At 57.5% G+C, this 15,697-nt stretch overlaps 4 protein-coding genes across 4 annotated transcripts; 3 read left to right on the top strand and 1 right to left on the bottom strand.

Annotated features, from left to right (window-relative positions):
- Positions 1-909: 909 nt before the first annotated feature.
- Positions 910-1,563, bottom strand: MKK02DRAFT_24061 (Mss4-like protein; the record flags this gene model as incomplete). The annotated part of the gene is made up of 2 exons (XM_053086837.1): positions 910-1,356; positions 1,444-1,563. 2 exons carry the CDS (start codon positions 1,561-1,563, stop codon positions 910-912), a joined length of 567 nt encoding a protein of 188 aa, XP_052947093.1.
- A 1,922-nt stretch (positions 1,564-3,485) lies between these two features.
- MKK02DRAFT_32192 (uncharacterized protein) lies at positions 3,486-5,271 on the top strand (the record flags this gene model as incomplete). Its single annotated transcript, XM_053088467.1, has 6 exons — positions 3,486-3,627; positions 3,650-3,930; positions 4,184-4,441; positions 4,495-4,600; positions 4,653-5,071; positions 5,104-5,271. The coding sequence occupies 6 exons, from the start codon at positions 3,486-3,488 to the stop codon at positions 5,269-5,271; spliced, it is 1,374 nt and encodes a 457-aa protein (XP_052947092.1).
- Positions 5,272-5,510: 239 nt separating this feature from the next.
- MKK02DRAFT_43237 (putative fatty-acid synthase complex protein) lies at positions 5,511-13,310 on the top strand (the record flags this gene model as incomplete). Its single annotated transcript, XM_053092336.1, has 8 exons — positions 5,511-6,026; positions 6,070-6,961; positions 7,004-7,307; positions 7,340-9,635; positions 9,670-11,909; positions 11,952-12,966; positions 13,018-13,226; positions 13,283-13,310. 8 exons carry the CDS (start codon positions 5,511-5,513, stop codon positions 13,308-13,310), a joined length of 7,500 nt encoding a protein of 2,499 aa, XP_052947091.1.
- A 477-nt stretch (positions 13,311-13,787) lies between these two features.
- On the top strand, positions 13,788-15,537 carry MKK02DRAFT_43236 (uncharacterized protein; the record flags this gene model as incomplete). The annotated part of the gene is made up of 7 exons (XM_053092335.1): positions 13,788-14,136; positions 14,276-14,445; positions 14,607-14,671; positions 14,744-14,814; positions 14,937-15,203; positions 15,263-15,422; positions 15,501-15,537. 7 exons carry the CDS (start codon positions 13,788-13,790, stop codon positions 15,535-15,537), a joined length of 1,119 nt encoding a protein of 372 aa, XP_052947090.1.
- Positions 15,538-15,697: the final 160 nt, after the last annotated feature.

The following is a 15,697-nucleotide window of genomic DNA, read 5'->3' as shown; positions in this document are numbered from 1 at the left end:
CAGGTGAAGAGCTTCTTACTGATATGTGGGCAGGTCACCTCCCTGCTCATCGCTCTATCGCTTTATCCCCATTTAACCATTTCCCGAGACCACTGAAATCACTCTTGACGAGTTCAGTACGTCAGATCTTCCCTACAACTGGACCCCTGTGATCGCTGGACAAGAGTTCAGCTGATTCTTCAGCAAATCCTGCCAAATTAAACCGCATTACAAACCTAGACTAAGCCGGTCTTCCCGCGCATCTTCCAAACGGCGATGACTTGTGAGTACTACCCTATTACTATGTCGAGCACCGTCTTAGTCTTCGGCGAGAGCAGAGCTGAGACTAGGAGTACAATTTGCATTCACTACATCCCCCCGAAATCACTATCACTCATCACTATCACCATCTCCTTCACCTACCACCCTGCTCTGCTCGCCGCGCCCACTCAGCCCGAGCTGGGAACACGATGGGCGGATCGTGAAGCTGGCAGGTCCTGCAGGGCGGGTGTATGGCTGAGCTGGGAAAGGAGGCGGCGGCGAGGTCTACGGCTACGCTGCAAGCGAGCTTAGGGATGAGGGAAATGAGGATTAAGCGGGGTCAAGGGGATCAGAGTCAGTAAGTTCTCTGCTCTCCCGCACCAGTCCAGCTGATGTCAGATCACTCAGTAGCTGATGTCAGATCACTCAGCCATCCCTCACGACCTCCCAGCTATCTGCGAACAACCTACTTCGAGCTCAGCCAGTATCATCTTGTGATCCGCCTATCCATATCACGATCACGGTGGTATGGCTTTGATTCCTGATTAGAACAAGCGGATAGCAGAGTCCAAGGGAAAACGCGGAACGGACTTGCTGCACTATCCATTCCGAAGTATTGGTAGTACGGACAACTAGACTGGACTGATATAGACTTGACCGAGAACTGCTTCAAAGCTTCCCCTGTCCCTCTTCCTTCTTCTCATCTCCCTTCTTGTCCTTCACGAACGGTCCCATCCCCTTGCCCTGCTCCGCCCCTTCCACCGGGCTAACCCACGCCGCCCGGTGCTCCGAGAATATCTCCACCTTGGGCTTCAGCATGGTGTCGTGCAGAGAGTGATCATCGATGATTCCGCCCCGCATGAATCTTGTCCCTGGAGCAATCGTACCCGCACGGAACATGAGCGTCCCACACGTCTTGCAGAACGAGTTGGCCATGGTCTCGCCGGTAGTGGTGGTGGAGGATTGGGAGAAGACGGTGAGATTGTCTTCGCCGCGGACGAAGCGGGTGTGCGAGTCCAGCGAGGTGAAGTTGGTGGCGAACATGGAGGCGGAGACCTTGCGGCAGTCGGTGCAGTGGCAGACGAAGGTGCCCTGGAGACCGGGGGCTTTGAGGGGCTGGGCATTAGCGATAGTCCAAGCGGCGAGGTGATAAGTTGGGATGAAAGGGAGTCAAGCTCGCTTAAGTATGACAGCCGCACTCACTATAACCATCTGCACCTTCCCACACGCGCATGTAGCCGTCGCCTCATCCTCGTTGGACCAGCCGTCATTGGTCTGACCTTGGTTGTATGGGAAGCCGACGGATTGCTTCGAGTCTGACATGTCGGGTAACAGTGGCTCTTGGAAGTTGGGTGATGTAGCTGATACTCGACGGGGTGCGGAAATGATAGTCGACGTGTAGCTGGTGAGCTGATTATAATATGTGTGTCTGCGCGAAGAGCTAGCAAGTAGAGAAGCAAGTTCAATCAGCTTGTAACAAGCCAGGTCCCGGTTACCAACCACCATGCCTGATCCGACCTGACCTCCACCTCCACCGGTCCACCTCCACTCTGTCTACGTCATCGTACCCCACCCCACCTATTCCCATTGCAGCGCAGCGTCAGCCTCGGTAGCTGTACAGGCCCTGCACATCGAGCTCGATGCACAACGTCTCGCCATGCGCCTCCTGAAGACGTCCTGCTTGAAGTGAAAGTCGACAGTGCCCACAGGGCGTCCGCTCACTGTTCTCCGGTCTCGACCCGACTGAAGGAGCGCAAGAGACTGGTGGGTCGCACCGGGCTAACCAGGACTGCCAGATCAACAGGAGGTAGATATACAGGAGGCAGACTGAGTGCAGCTTTGCACGGGACGATGATATTGACCCGGTATATCTGACGCCACTGCTCCAGACTGCGTGCTGACCTTTACAGCGCCAAAAGCACTCGCAGTTTACACTTACCAGGCGCACATGCGGGGCGAGTGAGCCTCAGTGCGCTAGTCCAACTGCAACCTGGAAGCTGCCCTTCTTAACCTTCACTGGCCCAAAGACATATGCCAATGACTGATTGGCAGAGTTCACTCTTGTGGGAGCTGAGTGAGCCTTCTTCCAAATGTCAAGGCCGAACATAGCTGACTATGCTGCTGGGGCTATGCAGGCCGGGTCTGACGAAGAAGGGTCTAGTCATCACTGGCTAGTCATGGGATTTGAACACGCCCTACCATATCGATTGCTCGATGCTACCATCGGCTGTCAGACTATGGGCATACGACTCCTCCGCACCCGCCGCAGCGTTGTACTGGATGGACACTCATACTGAGGCTAGAGATCGGATGGAGAAGTTCAAGGTGAAAGTTTAGAACACCAATGCGTTTGTCGGCATTCAAGGACACGTCTGGTAGGTCGGCAGACGGTAATGCATTGGTTGTCGGATAATGTGCGGAAGGAAAGAAGATCCAGCCGATATCGAGTTCACTGCGCGAGACACCGGTCTGATCAGTGGAGTTGAGTCGAAGATCGACGGCAGATACTAGCGCAGATCTGCAGCTCTTCGGATCACCTCTGCGGGGACCAATGCCCTTATCTCCTACCTGCTCTTCGGCTATGAGATCCAGCCAGCCTAGCCTCTACCTACCCACTGCTTTGTCAACATGCTGTGTCGTGCCGGTGTGGAGGAAAGGACGGTTTGGCTCTGAGTGAGCAGCTCAGGTACAGCTGCAAATGTGGAGTCTCCAGACCAGTACGTAATCCCGTGCCAAAGTGGCACTTCTCTCGAGTCGAGGGCTTGGTACTTTAGAGTAGTATACATAGCCTAGGTAGACTCAGCTAACAACCGCCCACCATCATGCACTGCAGCTGGTCCCCCCTCTAGCAAAGTTACAAGCTCATCGATACCTCGGAAATCGACAGTGTGTAACCTAGCACCTCTCCCCCATCGACACACATCCCTTCGTCACCGAGCCAGTCCACCCTGGTATCACCAAATGACTATGCCTCTCTTTCGTCATTATACCACGATCAACTCACTCACCACACCGGCCATCGCAATCGCTCCCCGGATCAGTCTGACCAGCATGCCGCCGTAATAGCCGCAACTCCTCATTCCTCAAACCGGCGCACGCCGGCGCACCCGATGCGGACGCGCTGAGACAATCTGTAAGACTGAACCTCCGTCTCCTTCTCCCTTCATACGCATGGCCTCGTCGAGGCTAGCGCGAATTGATAAGGTCTATATGACTGCTAGGATATCGCTGATATCAGGATCATCATGCCTGCCTCCCTGTCCTCCCTTGCTCCGGAAACGCTCGCCTTCATCATGACGTTCAGCGACAATAATACCGGTGCCTTCGCTCTCGCCTTCGCTCGCGCCAATAAGGCCTCACGAAGCTGCAGATATCGCCATCTGGCGAGTCATCGACTTCTATATCCCAGTCAACGATTCATACATCTTCGAGGTGACCCCCGCGGAACGTCTCGTCTCTGCATACCAGGATGACGACAAGCTCATCACCCTCGCAAATACGGTCTCTGCGCTGGCGACCCCGAGCCGGTGGTCTATCGTCAGGGAGATGAAAATAGGCAGTACGCTCAAGATGTCGCTAGCGGTCACCGTCCCCAAGATCATCCCGCCGGTCTCGCAGTATGATCGGTCCCTCCATGTCTCTCCACCCCCTCATATGAAGACGACGAGGAGATTGGCGGAGGTGCAAGCGGTCCCTGAGTCCGGTCCGATCTCGTATTACTGCTCCTGTTGCTGCCTTCTTCATCCCCGCCGGCGCTCACGCACGTCTACCTCGGGGACAGCACCATCGCGGACCCTGCGTTCATCGGCTATCTCTAAGACATTGCCAATCTGACCGACCTCGAAATCCATATCAATAACAACTTCTCTACACCTTTCCCCTCGCAGACGCCCTCATCCCACGGACTACCTACGCGCATCCAGTACTTAGGGATACATTGCAGCGAGGGCATGGTACATCCATCGGTCACTTGGTAGCGCTCCTGGATCGGTGCCCGGAACTATCGCTGCTGTCACTCTGGTTTGATCCCGATCCGGGGGCTGCCCACTGCGTCGATCAGCTCATTACAGCGATAGATCGAGCACGGCCTCAGGATTTCTACTGGCCCAACATGGATGATGCGGGGTCCGAAGCGCAGTGTTCAGCCGGACCTGCGACCTCAAGCAGAATGGTCACCTTGTTGTCGGACTGGACACTGCCGGTGAGTCCGGCTCATATCCATCGCGATACGAGAATACTACAGCTGATTTCCAGCCTGATTTCTCAAAGGGGTCAAGCAATGCTCGAAGCATCTTCTTCGCGCGGTTCAACGATAATCATATCGTCTCCTCCTGGAATACCACGTTGCTCGCCTCCACCGGTGTCAATCGCCTTTATGTGCACTTTTCAGAGTGGCTCTCTGCCCCACCCAGCACTGGAAAGCGTATACCACTTATGGAAAATCGATCATCTCGATGATCTCGGTTTGTCATCATCGCTCGACGCCATCGAAGTTGTGACTACACCGACCTTCCGAATTCGGTCCCTGTGTCGTGGCGGGGGCGAGCTCCTCCATGCGCAGATTCGACTGCTACAGGTCGTTGTTGGCCAGACCCAGGATAGGGAGTTTGACAGCGCGGACGAAGACGACCAAGATGACAGGACGTATCCGCGAACCAAGCGTATCCTCTTCGTCGACCGCGGCCACTGCGACGAGAACGAAATACCCTGCTATGTCCGAGGCGCCAATACTCGCAGTCCCTTCGATCAGGACTACACCTTCTTCAACGCTCGGAAGGTCGATCGACGCGCTCGTCTCATCGGCTTCTCATACCATCCTCATACAATCTACGTAGATATCTCTGTGCACCTGATATCATACAGCTCGTGATCGCCCTCATGTCCACCAGATCTAAGAGGATTGTGTATAGCTGTGCATGGTCTGCTCGATCTAATCAACGAGACCTCCGAGATCCAAAACCTCCCGCCCGTACGGTACCCGTCGCACGGACTGTTACCGCCGGCCGGGGAAAGCCGAAAGATCTGCCGTAACCGCCACGTGGAGTTCCCCAAGGCAATTCAACCGCGCGCAAGAGTGGAGGCGCTGGGGATTTCCTCTGCGCTATGATACAACCTCCTTCAACCTTCACCTCCACTACTGTCATCCTCCTCTCTACACCATATATAGCACTCCCTAAGACCGTCCTTCCCGCAGCTACGACCACTCTGCTCAGCGTCTAGGAAAGCAGCGCTCGAAAAACCTACCTACACTACCTGGGCAGTCCGCCATCATGGCGTCCCCAACCCGCCCCCTCATCCTCCACTCCTCCTCCGCTCGCGTCTCTATCCCAGTCCCCGCCTCTCCACTCTCAGCATGGATCGCCTCCGAGACGCTCGCGCAAGAGTTCCACGACTCGCGCGTCGGGATGGACGAGGAGCCGGTTGAGGAGGTTGACGAAGGAGCTAGTCTGGGCCCGGCGTCCAGCGAGCCCCAGATCAAGCTCCTTTCGCGCTTCCTCTCCTTCGTGGCCGACCGAGTCGACCAGGAGAACTCGGACGTGCTTCTTGCGGCGTACGACCGGTTCAATGAGCTCTTCCTTTCGGTCGTCAACATCCACTCGCTGGTCCAGTCATTCGACCCAGAGACCCGTGCGGAGGTCCTCACTGCCTACTTCAAGGCGTTTGCTGTCGGGCGGGAGGTGCTCGGAAGCAAGGTCAAGCTGGCGCACACGTCGGCGTTGATCGAGTCTGCCAAGAAGGGCGAGTCGGAGATGTACGCGTTGTTCGGTGGACAGGGCAGTAACGAGGTGAGCTTGGACCTTTTTCCCCTTGAGCTCAGCTGATCCCCAGTATTACTTCAACGAGATCCAATCCCTCTACTCCACCTACACTCCCTTCGTCGCACCCCTCCTCGCGAAAATCACCTCTACCCTCATCCCCCTCCGCGACCAAGCCGAAGCCAACGGCTACACCTACTACTCGCAAGGCCTGGACCTCATGTCCTGGCTCGATGGCTCGGTACCCCGTCCGGACGTCGACTACCTCGCCAGTATCCCCCTCTCCATGCCCCTCATCGGCGTGGCCCAGCTCGCCCAGTACGTCGTCAGCTGCCGCATCACCGACCTCACCCCCGGTCAAATGCGGGACCTCTTCCACGGCGCTACCGGTCACTCCCAAGGAGTCATCTCCGCGGTCGCCGTCGCATCCTCGGACAGCTGGGAGTCGCTCGAGGCCAGCATCCTCAAGGCTGTCAAGCTCCTCTTCTACGTCGGTCTTCGCGGACAAGAGGCGTTCCCCCTTCTTTCGATCGAGCCCCAGATCATCGCCGACTCGGTCGAGAACAACGAGGGCGTCCCCACTCCCATGCTTTCGGTCAGCGGTCTGAGCCTCGGTGCGCTGGAGAAGCACATCAAAAGCGTCAACAGCCACCTCCCGTCCAACTCCCAGGTCGGCATCTCGCTTTACAACGCTTCGACCATGCACGTCGTCACTGGTCCCGCCAAGGCTCTGTACGGTCTCGCTACCGCTTTGCGCAAGGTTATGGCTCCGGCGGGCCTGGACCAGGGGCGGGTCCCCTTCTCCAAGCGCAAAGCCGTCTTTACGATGCGCTTCCTCCCCATCAACGTGCCATACCACAGCGCCTACCTCACCGGTGCGACCCAAAAACTTATGGAGGAGGACATCGGTGGCGAGGTCTTCTCCACCTCGGACTTGACTATGCCCATTTTCCACACCGAGGATGGTAGGTCCCCTTGATTCTAGTGAGATTTGAGCTGACGATCAGGTGTCGACCTGCGCAAGCTTGCCTCCTCCCTCACTGCGTCGCTCTGCGACCAGATCTTCACCCTTCCTATCCACTGGGTCAAGTGCTGCAACTTCCCCGCTACCGCTACCCACGCCGTAGACTTTGGACCGGGAGGCAACAGCGGTATCGGCTTCCTCACGGGCCGTGCTCTTGAGGGGCGAGGTGTGCGCATCGTCGTTGTTGGCGAGAAGGGCAAGGCGGCTGCCGAGTTTTACGACTCGAGCAGAGTTAGAACCGAGTCCACTTGGGCGCAGGACTGGAAGCCTAAGCTTGTCAAGACATTGTAAGTAACTCCTACGAATTAGCTGACAGCAGGGATGGCAAGATCCACATTGACACCACCTTCTCGCGCATGCTCGGAAAGCCGCCAATCATGGTGGCGGGTATGACGCCCTGCACGGTCGGCTCGTCTCTCGTTTCGGCCACTCTGAACGCCGGGTACCACATCGAGCTCGCCGGTGGTGGTCACTACAACGCTGCCGCACTTCGCAACAAGGTCGCCGAGATCCAGCGCCTCGTCCAGCCCGGTGTCGGAATCACCCTGAACGCGCTCTACATCAACCAGCGTCAGTTCAGCTTCCAGCTCCCGCTGTGGCAAGAGATGCGCAAGGAAGGCCTCCCCATCGAGGGCTTCTGCGTTGCCGCCGGTATCCCTTCGTCCGAGAAGGCTACGGAGATCATCACGGCGCTCAAGGACGCCGGGATCAAGCACGTCTCGTTCAAGCCCGGATCCGTCGAGGGTATTCGCCAGGTCATCAACATTGCCGCTGCCAACCCCGACTACCCCATCATCCTCCAATGGACCGGTGGACGGGCGGGCGGACACCACTCGGCTGAGGACTTCCACCAGCCCATCATCGCCACCTACTCGTCGATCCGCCAGAACCGCAACATCTCTCTCGTTGCCGGATCCGGTTTCGGCGGTGCCGAAGACACCTGGCCGTACATCTCGGGTGACTGGTCGGTCAAGCTCTTTGGCCTCCAGCCTATGCCGTTCGATGGTGTCCTCTTTGCCTCCAGGGTGATGGTTGCCAAGGAGGCCGACACCTCTCCTTCGGTCAAGCAGCTCATTGTCGACGCGCCGGGCGTTGACGATGCTTCCTGGGAGGGGACGTACGATAAGCCAACCGGCGGTATTCTTACGGTCCGGTCGGAACTCGGCGAGCCCATCCACAAGATTGCCACTCGTGGTGTCAAGCTCTGGAAGGAGTTTGACGATACCGTCTTCTCCCAGCCTAGGGACAAGCGCGGTGCTTGGCTCGAGGCCAAGAAGGACTATGTCATCGGCCGTCTCAACAAGGACTTCAACAAGCCTTGGTTTGGAGAAAAGGCGGACGGGACGGTCGTCTCGGACCTCGGTACCATGACGTACGAGGAGATCACGCGGCGCATGATCCGCCTCATGTACGTCTCCAAGCAGTCACGGTGGGTCGACATTTCCCTCCGGAACCTCGTCGGCGACTGGCTTCGGCGCGTCGAGGAACGGTTCGCCGGGATCGACGGTAACAAGACCAAGCAGTCTTTGATCCAGTCCTTCTCGTCGCTGGACAAGCCAGAGGAGGCGATCGATGCTTTCTTTGCCGCTTACCCCGCGGCCAAGACCCGCCTCGTCGCTTCGGAAGACAAGGCGTACTTCCTCGTCATCTGCCAACGTCCCGGCCAGAAGCCCGTCCCCTTCATTCCTATCCTCGACAACACGTTCGAGGTCTGGTTCAAGAAGGACTCGCTCTGGGCCGCCGAGGACATGGACGCGGTATTCGACCAAGATCCCCAGCGGGTCTGTATCCTGCAAGGACCGATGGCGGTCAAGCACTCGACCGTCGCGGACGAGCCTATCAAGGATATCCTCGGCAACGTCGAGGGTCTGCTCGCGAAGCGGATCCTGGAGCGGTACTATGGCGGGGACGAGAGCAAGGTGCCTCGGATCGACTTTATCGGTGCCAGGCCGGGATCGAAGCGGGCGGATATGCAGGAAGAGGTGGATGGTGATGTGCGGACCATCAAGGTCACGACGCCCATGCCGACCGAGGACTGGCTCGAGTACATTGCCGGCCCGGACGTCAGCTGGCTTCGCGCCGCTTTGACCTCGGTCAACATTGTTCACGGTCAAGGGTACATCTCCAACCCCTTCCGCCGGATATTTGCTCCCCGCGCTGGTCAGACCATCAAAATCACCCGGGACAAGTCGGTCACCCTCTACGGCGCCGCCCGGTCTTTCGGGCCCCACCCCGCCGACTTCAAGGCCGTCGAGCTTTCGTTCGCCAACAACCAGCTCGACCTCGTACTCTACGAGGAACGCCGTGACGTCTCGGTGCCCCTCCACTTTTCGTTCGCGTACAAGCCTGAAATGGGCTTTGCACCCATCCACGAAATTACGGACGGGCGCAACAAGAAGATCAAGGAGTTCTACTGGCGTCTCTGGTTCGGGGATGACCAGAAGCTTCCTGAGCTTGCTCTGGACACGACCTTCACCAATGAGGCGACGGCCATTGACGCCAAGGCGGTTCAGCGCTTCTGCGATGTTGTGGGGAACCAGGGAGAGAGCTTCAAGGCGGTCAGGAGCGAGAAGATCATGGCGCCGATGGACTTTGCGATTGTTCTTGGATGGCAGGTGAGTAAGCTTCTTGGATAGAGCTGATTCTCAGTCCATTATGAAGGCGATCTTCCCTTCGGCTATCGACGCGGACATTCTCAACCTCGTCCACCTGTCGAACGGGTTCAAGATGATGGACGGTGTCGCCCCTCTCCGCGCGGGCGACTCGTGCTCGGCTGAAGCTCGCGTCGTTTCCGTCATCAATGGCGATAATGGTAAGACCGTCAAGGTCAAGGGATACGTCCTGCGCCAGGGCGAGCCCGTTATCGAGGTCTCGTCGGCCTTCTTCTACCGCGGTCGGTTCAAGGACTTTGAAAACACCTTTGAAACCATCGACGAGCCAGACTATGTAGTCGAGATGACTCGCCCTACCTCGGTCGGTATCCTCCAGTCCAAGTCCTGGCTGGAGTGGGACGACGACTCGGTGCCTCTGGACGTTGGGTCCACCCTCACGTTCAAGACCCGCTCGGAACTTCGGTACCGCGACAAGACCACCTTCAGCTCGGTCAAGGTCACGGGTGCGGCGTTCGTGCGGTCCTCGACCAAGCAGCTGGTGCAGGTCGCTACCGTCGACTACGAGGCGCACAACTCGTACGGTAACCCCGTCGTCGAGTACCTCAAGCGCCACGGCAAGGCTACCGGTCTTCCCATCCCCCTCGAAACCGGCGGATATTCGCTTACGGACGGATCGGCCAACTACCGTACTCCCCTCACCAACGAACCCTACTCCAAGATTTCGGGCGATTTCAACCCCATCCACATCAACCCCTACTTCTCGGACCTCGCCTCCCTCCCGGGTACCATTACGCACGGGATGTGGAACTCAGCCGCGGTACGCAAGTATCTCGAATCGTCCGTTGCCGATAACCGGCCGGAACGGGTCACGGCGTACAATGTCAGCTTTGTCGGCATGGTCCTCCCCGGCGACGATATCAATGTCAAGCTTACCCACATTGCTATGCGGGAAGGCAAGAAGGTGGTCAAGGTGGAGGCGTTCAATCAGACGGGGACCAAGGTGATTGACGGGACGGCGGAGGTTCTCCAGCCTCCCCTTGCCTACGTCTTTACTGGTCAGGGATCGCAGGAGGTCGGGATGGGAATGGAGCTGTACGCGTCTTCCGCGGTTGCTCGGGCGGTATGGGACGCAGCGGATGCCCATCTTACCACGGTCTACGGTTTCTCGATCGTCGATATCGTCAAGAACAACCCCAAGGAGCTCACCATCCACTTTGGTGGGATCAAGGGTCAGGCCATTCGTCAGCGGTACATGGACCTCACGTACGACACCATGGACGACAAGGGAGAACTCAAGACCCAGCGTCTATTCAGCGATATCGACCTCTACACTACCAGCTACACCTTCTCCCACCCCCAAGGTCTGCTCTTCGCGACCCAGTACACCCAGATCGCCCTCGTCGTTACGGAGAAGGCGGCCTTTGACGACATGAAGGCCAAGGGTCTCATCGACGCCAATGCGGCCTTTGCTGGCCACTCGCTCGGAGAGTACTCTGCCCTTGCGGCCATTGCGGACGTCCTCCCCATATCGTCCCTCGCGGACGTCGTCTTCTTCCGTGGTATCACCATGCAGCGGGCGGTCAAGCGGGACGCGACCGGTAAATCCAACTACGCCATGATGGCTGCCAACCCCTCCCGGGTCGGCAAGACCTTCTCGGAGCAGGCACTGCGAGAGATTGTCGACACGATCTCCAAGCAGAAATCCATCCTGCTCCAGATTGTCAACCTCAACGTTGCCAACCAGCAGTACGTCTGCGCCGGAGAGCTCATTGCTCTGGCAACATTGACGAATGTTCTCAACATGCTCAAGATCCAAAAGATTGATCTGGAGAAGCTGTCGGCGATGATGTCGGTGGAAGAGCTCAAGGAGAAGTTGGCGGAGATTATCGATGGGTGCTACGATATGGCGCGTGAAAAGGAGAAGGAGCAGGGATCGGTCGTTCTCGAGAGAGGATTCTCGACCATTCCCTTGCCCGGAATCGACGTACCCTTCCACTCGCGATACCTCTGGCCAGGGGTCTTGTCGTTCCGCAACTACCTCATCAAAAAGATCGACCCGCTCCAGCTCAACCCGGATCGCTTGGTCGGCAAGTATATCCCCAACTTGATCGCCGAGCCATTCGAGGTCAGCCGGTCGTACGTCCAAAAGATCTTTGACGAGACGTCTTCGCCCAGGATGGAGGCGATTCTCAAGGCGTGGGAGAAGGACGGGTGGGAGTCGGCAGAGAAGAGGCAGAGGTTGGCGTACAACATTCTGACTGAGTGTTTGGCGTACCAGTAAGTCTGTCGTCTCTTGGGTTGGATTGCGCTGATGATTAGATTCGCCTCGCCCGTGCGGTGGATCGAGACCCAGGACGTGCTCTTCTCGCAGGCCAAGTTTGAGCGCTTCGTCGAGGTCGGCCCGAGCCCTGTGCTCGCCGGTATGGCTCAGCGGACACTCAAGGCCAAGTACGAGGTCCAGGACGGTGCGATCTCGCTCAAGCGTCAAATCCTCTGCGCGGCCAAGAACCAGAAGGAGGTGTACTATGCGTTCGAGGACGAGGCGGAGGAGGCTGCCGCGCCGGTCGCGGCTGCTACTACTGCTGCTCCCGCCGCCGCCGCCGCCGCCGCCGCCCCTGTGCCTGTTGCGGTTGCCGCACTCCCACCCGCTGGCGGTGCTGCTGCGGTCGAAGACGTTCCACCCAAGGCGGTCGACACGGTCCGTATCATCGTCGCCCAAAAGCTCAAGAAGCAAGCGTCCGAGATCCCCCTCTCCAAATCCCTCAAGGAGCTTTCCGGCGGCAAATCCACCCTCCAAAACGAAATCCTCGGTGATCTCCAGGTGGAATTCTCCTCGGCGCCCGACAAGGCCGAGGATCTCCCCCTTGACGAGCTCGGAGCGGCCATGAACGTCGGATACGCCGCGCTCGGCAAGCACGCCATGGCGTTGACGAACCGAATGGTCGCCTCCAAATTCCCCGGAGGGTTCAACCTTACCGCCGCCCGTGGTCACCTCAACAAGCAGTGGGGTCTCGGACCAATGCGAACAGACTCGGCGCTCTTCTTTGGTATTCTCTCGGAACCGGCCAAGCGGATGGGATCGGACGGCGAGGCCAAGGCCTTCCTCGATGCCCTTGCAAACAGCTATGCGGCCTACTCGGGCTTCTCGCTCAGTACCGCCGGTTCAGGCGGGGGTGGGGGCGGAGGCGGCGCCGGCGGGGCGGTCATGAACTCGGAAGAGTTTGATGCGTTTGTGGCCAAGCAGGAAATGCAGATGCGGAGGGAGATTGAGTTGAAGTATCGATACTTGGGTCAGGATGTGAGGGATGGCGAGAAGAAGGCGGATATCGAGAGGGTGAGTTGATATATCCATCAGGATCGACGTACGCAAGCTGACAACAAACAGGAATCCGCCGCTGGCCTCCAGGCCAAGCTCGACCTCATCAAGGCCGAACATGGCGATGCGTACATTGACGGTATCCAGCCCGTCTTCTCGGCACTCAAGGCTCGGTCCTTCGATTCCAGCTGGAACTGGGCGAGACAGAGTTCCTTGGAGTTGTTTTACGATATCATCCATGGTGATTTGGACCCGACGACGGTGTTTGGGGATGAGCCGTGAGTTCTTCGGTTTTCTTGCTTTTGGGCAACGGGGATAGAGCTGATGGAAATAGGAGGTATCAGCCCAACCTTCAGGCTTGAGCTCGGGAGGTGAGGAGCGATAGGAGTGGAAAGGTATAGATGTATATAGATCGGATCGGTAGGGTATAAGATAAGATAGGTAGAGGTTTCGTTTCTTCATCATACAGTATGCGGGGCTGGTAGATAGGCAGGCAGCCAGAGGCGGTGGGCTTGTGTAATAGCTTTGCCGGAGATTAATACGTTACATGCACCGGGAATTGATACTATGCCGTCCTCTCCAGCTTAGCTATCATGTAGGCTGACGGACCTTTGGAGTTGTTGGGGACCGACAGAATTTGTGATTATCAGCGATCTCCTCTCCCGAGGCCTGAGGGAAGTCCGGTGGTGACTTCCCCCGGAACCACTGTACGAGGTGGAGGTGCCTGGTGGAGGCGGGTGCTGGCGCGTTGCTGTGTGCGGTCAAAGCACCCTCTGCTTCCTGCATCTTCCTTTGTCATCTTACCATATCCCCTGCTATCAGAACATATTGCAGCCAACATGGAGCCCACACATCAAGACGCTGGCGAAGCGCGAAAGGCGGCTCAATCGGTCGAGGAGGACACGACGATGACTGAGCCCGACACCCAGCCGGAAGCCAAGTCTGATCAGCCCGGAGAGCAGACCACCTCGCCGCCCGACATCGTCGTCACAGAAGCGGCATCCACTTCGGGAGATGTCAAGGCGGAGGATGCTGTCTCTTCATCTCTGACAGCTAGTGCTGCTTCTTCAGCGGCGACTGAGCCTACAGCGACAGCGGGAGCTGGCCCGAGTTCGGCCATGAGCTCGTCAGCTCCTGTCGTACGGGTCTTCAACCCTGCAGAAGCTACCTCTTCTGCTTCTACACCATGTACGTGTCGATCTTACAGAACACATCCGCTTTCTTTTCTGTTCATTATCATCAGGACAAACCCAGCCTCTTCTACCCTCTGGACCTTGTACAACTCAGCTGTTGGCCACGCCTCTGCGGTCCAAGCTGATCCTTACAGCGGACCTTGATGACGCCTTCTTCACTCCGACCCTTTCAGACGCGCAGGCACACCACGCCAGTGTCGTCTCGCGCTCCAAGCGGCTGAATGAGGCGCCGTTATTGACAAGCAAGCATCGGGATGAGGAGATGGCGGGGAGGGAGAGGAGGAAGGCTGATAAATGGCCCGAGGTGAATTGTCGTTTCACTCTTGAGAGGCTATTCTCTTGGGCAGGTCACCGCCAGAAGGCTGGAGACGACGGAGTTGTCACTTGGGTGGAGGGCTCAGGTCAGGAGGAGCAAGGCGCTACCAGAGTGATATAAATATCGTGAGAATGGAGCTGATCGAGCAGACGACAATACGTATTAAATTCTCAGATGGGACGCAGGTCCAGAGCGTCTTTCCTTCTTCCAGCCCGTATGTCTCTTCCCAGGACATATTCCAGCTATATACCGCGGCTATTGCAGGGCTGACAGCTGATATCCCCAGCATCCAACCAGTCTACGCTTTCGTCCGGACCTGCCTCGACTCCTCAGCCTCCTCCAAGCCCTTCACACTATGTACGTCCATGTCCACCTGCCACCTTCCACCTATCGTCTCCCTGCTTCTCCTTCTCCTCATCCTCAGCTGGCTATCACGCCCGACTTGTGCGCTAGACGCTAGGCTAAGCTGACCACCTTAGGGCAACCACCCCGCTTCACCTACCCCGAACACCCCCCTCCGCCACTCCCCGGCCAAAAGCCCAAGCCCAATCACACCAGCACCAATCCCCACAAACGTCCCCTTCCCACCTCGTCCGCCGTCGTCACGTCGGCAAACTATGGTCCGGTCCGGGGAGCGCCAATGCCGGGCTTGATGGGCGGTACGGGCGGGAAAGAGACATTAGGGGAGCTGGGACTTGTGCCGCAGAGTGTGGTGATGATTAGATGGGCGGATGATGATATGAACGGTGAGTGATTGGTACAGATCAGCTGGAGCGGATAAAGTGAGAACACGACTGATCGCTAGTGACTGGATATCCCGCGCCGCTTTTGCCTGAACTTCGACAAAAGGCGGAACCATTACCCACTCCAGGGGCGCACCTCGCCGAGCAGAAGAAGCCTGAGGCAGCGGCTGGAACGAAGCCGGGAGAAAAGGGGGATCAGCCAAAGGAGAAGAAGATACCAAAGTGAGCTGATACGGACACTGCTGCTATAGTCCCGTATGGAATAGGATAATCAGGAGGGGATAGTAGCTGATCAGGCAGGTGGTTGCAGAATGGTCTGCTCAAGAAGAAGAAGTAACGATAGGGCAGAGAAGTTGGCGCGAAAGGTAGAAGCAGCAGCAGCAGGGCAGGAGTAGATTAATAATGAGCGGCGCAGAAGAGGAGATGTAAACTTATGCATTCCAGATCATGCGCACCTCGTCTCAGATCTCGGCCGGGTCCGCCACGGTGTCTCACGC

Source organism: Dioszegia hungarica (genome assembly GCF_025882075.1).
Source record: "Dioszegia hungarica strain PDD-24b-2 chromosome Unknown MKK02contig_7, whole genome shotgun sequence".
NCBI classification, from domain to species: domain Eukaryota; kingdom Fungi; phylum Basidiomycota; class Tremellomycetes; order Tremellales; family Bulleribasidiaceae; genus Dioszegia; species Dioszegia hungarica.
The sequence above is the reverse complement of the archived record's forward strand: the minus strand, read 5'-3'. Positions and strand labels throughout refer to the sequence as shown.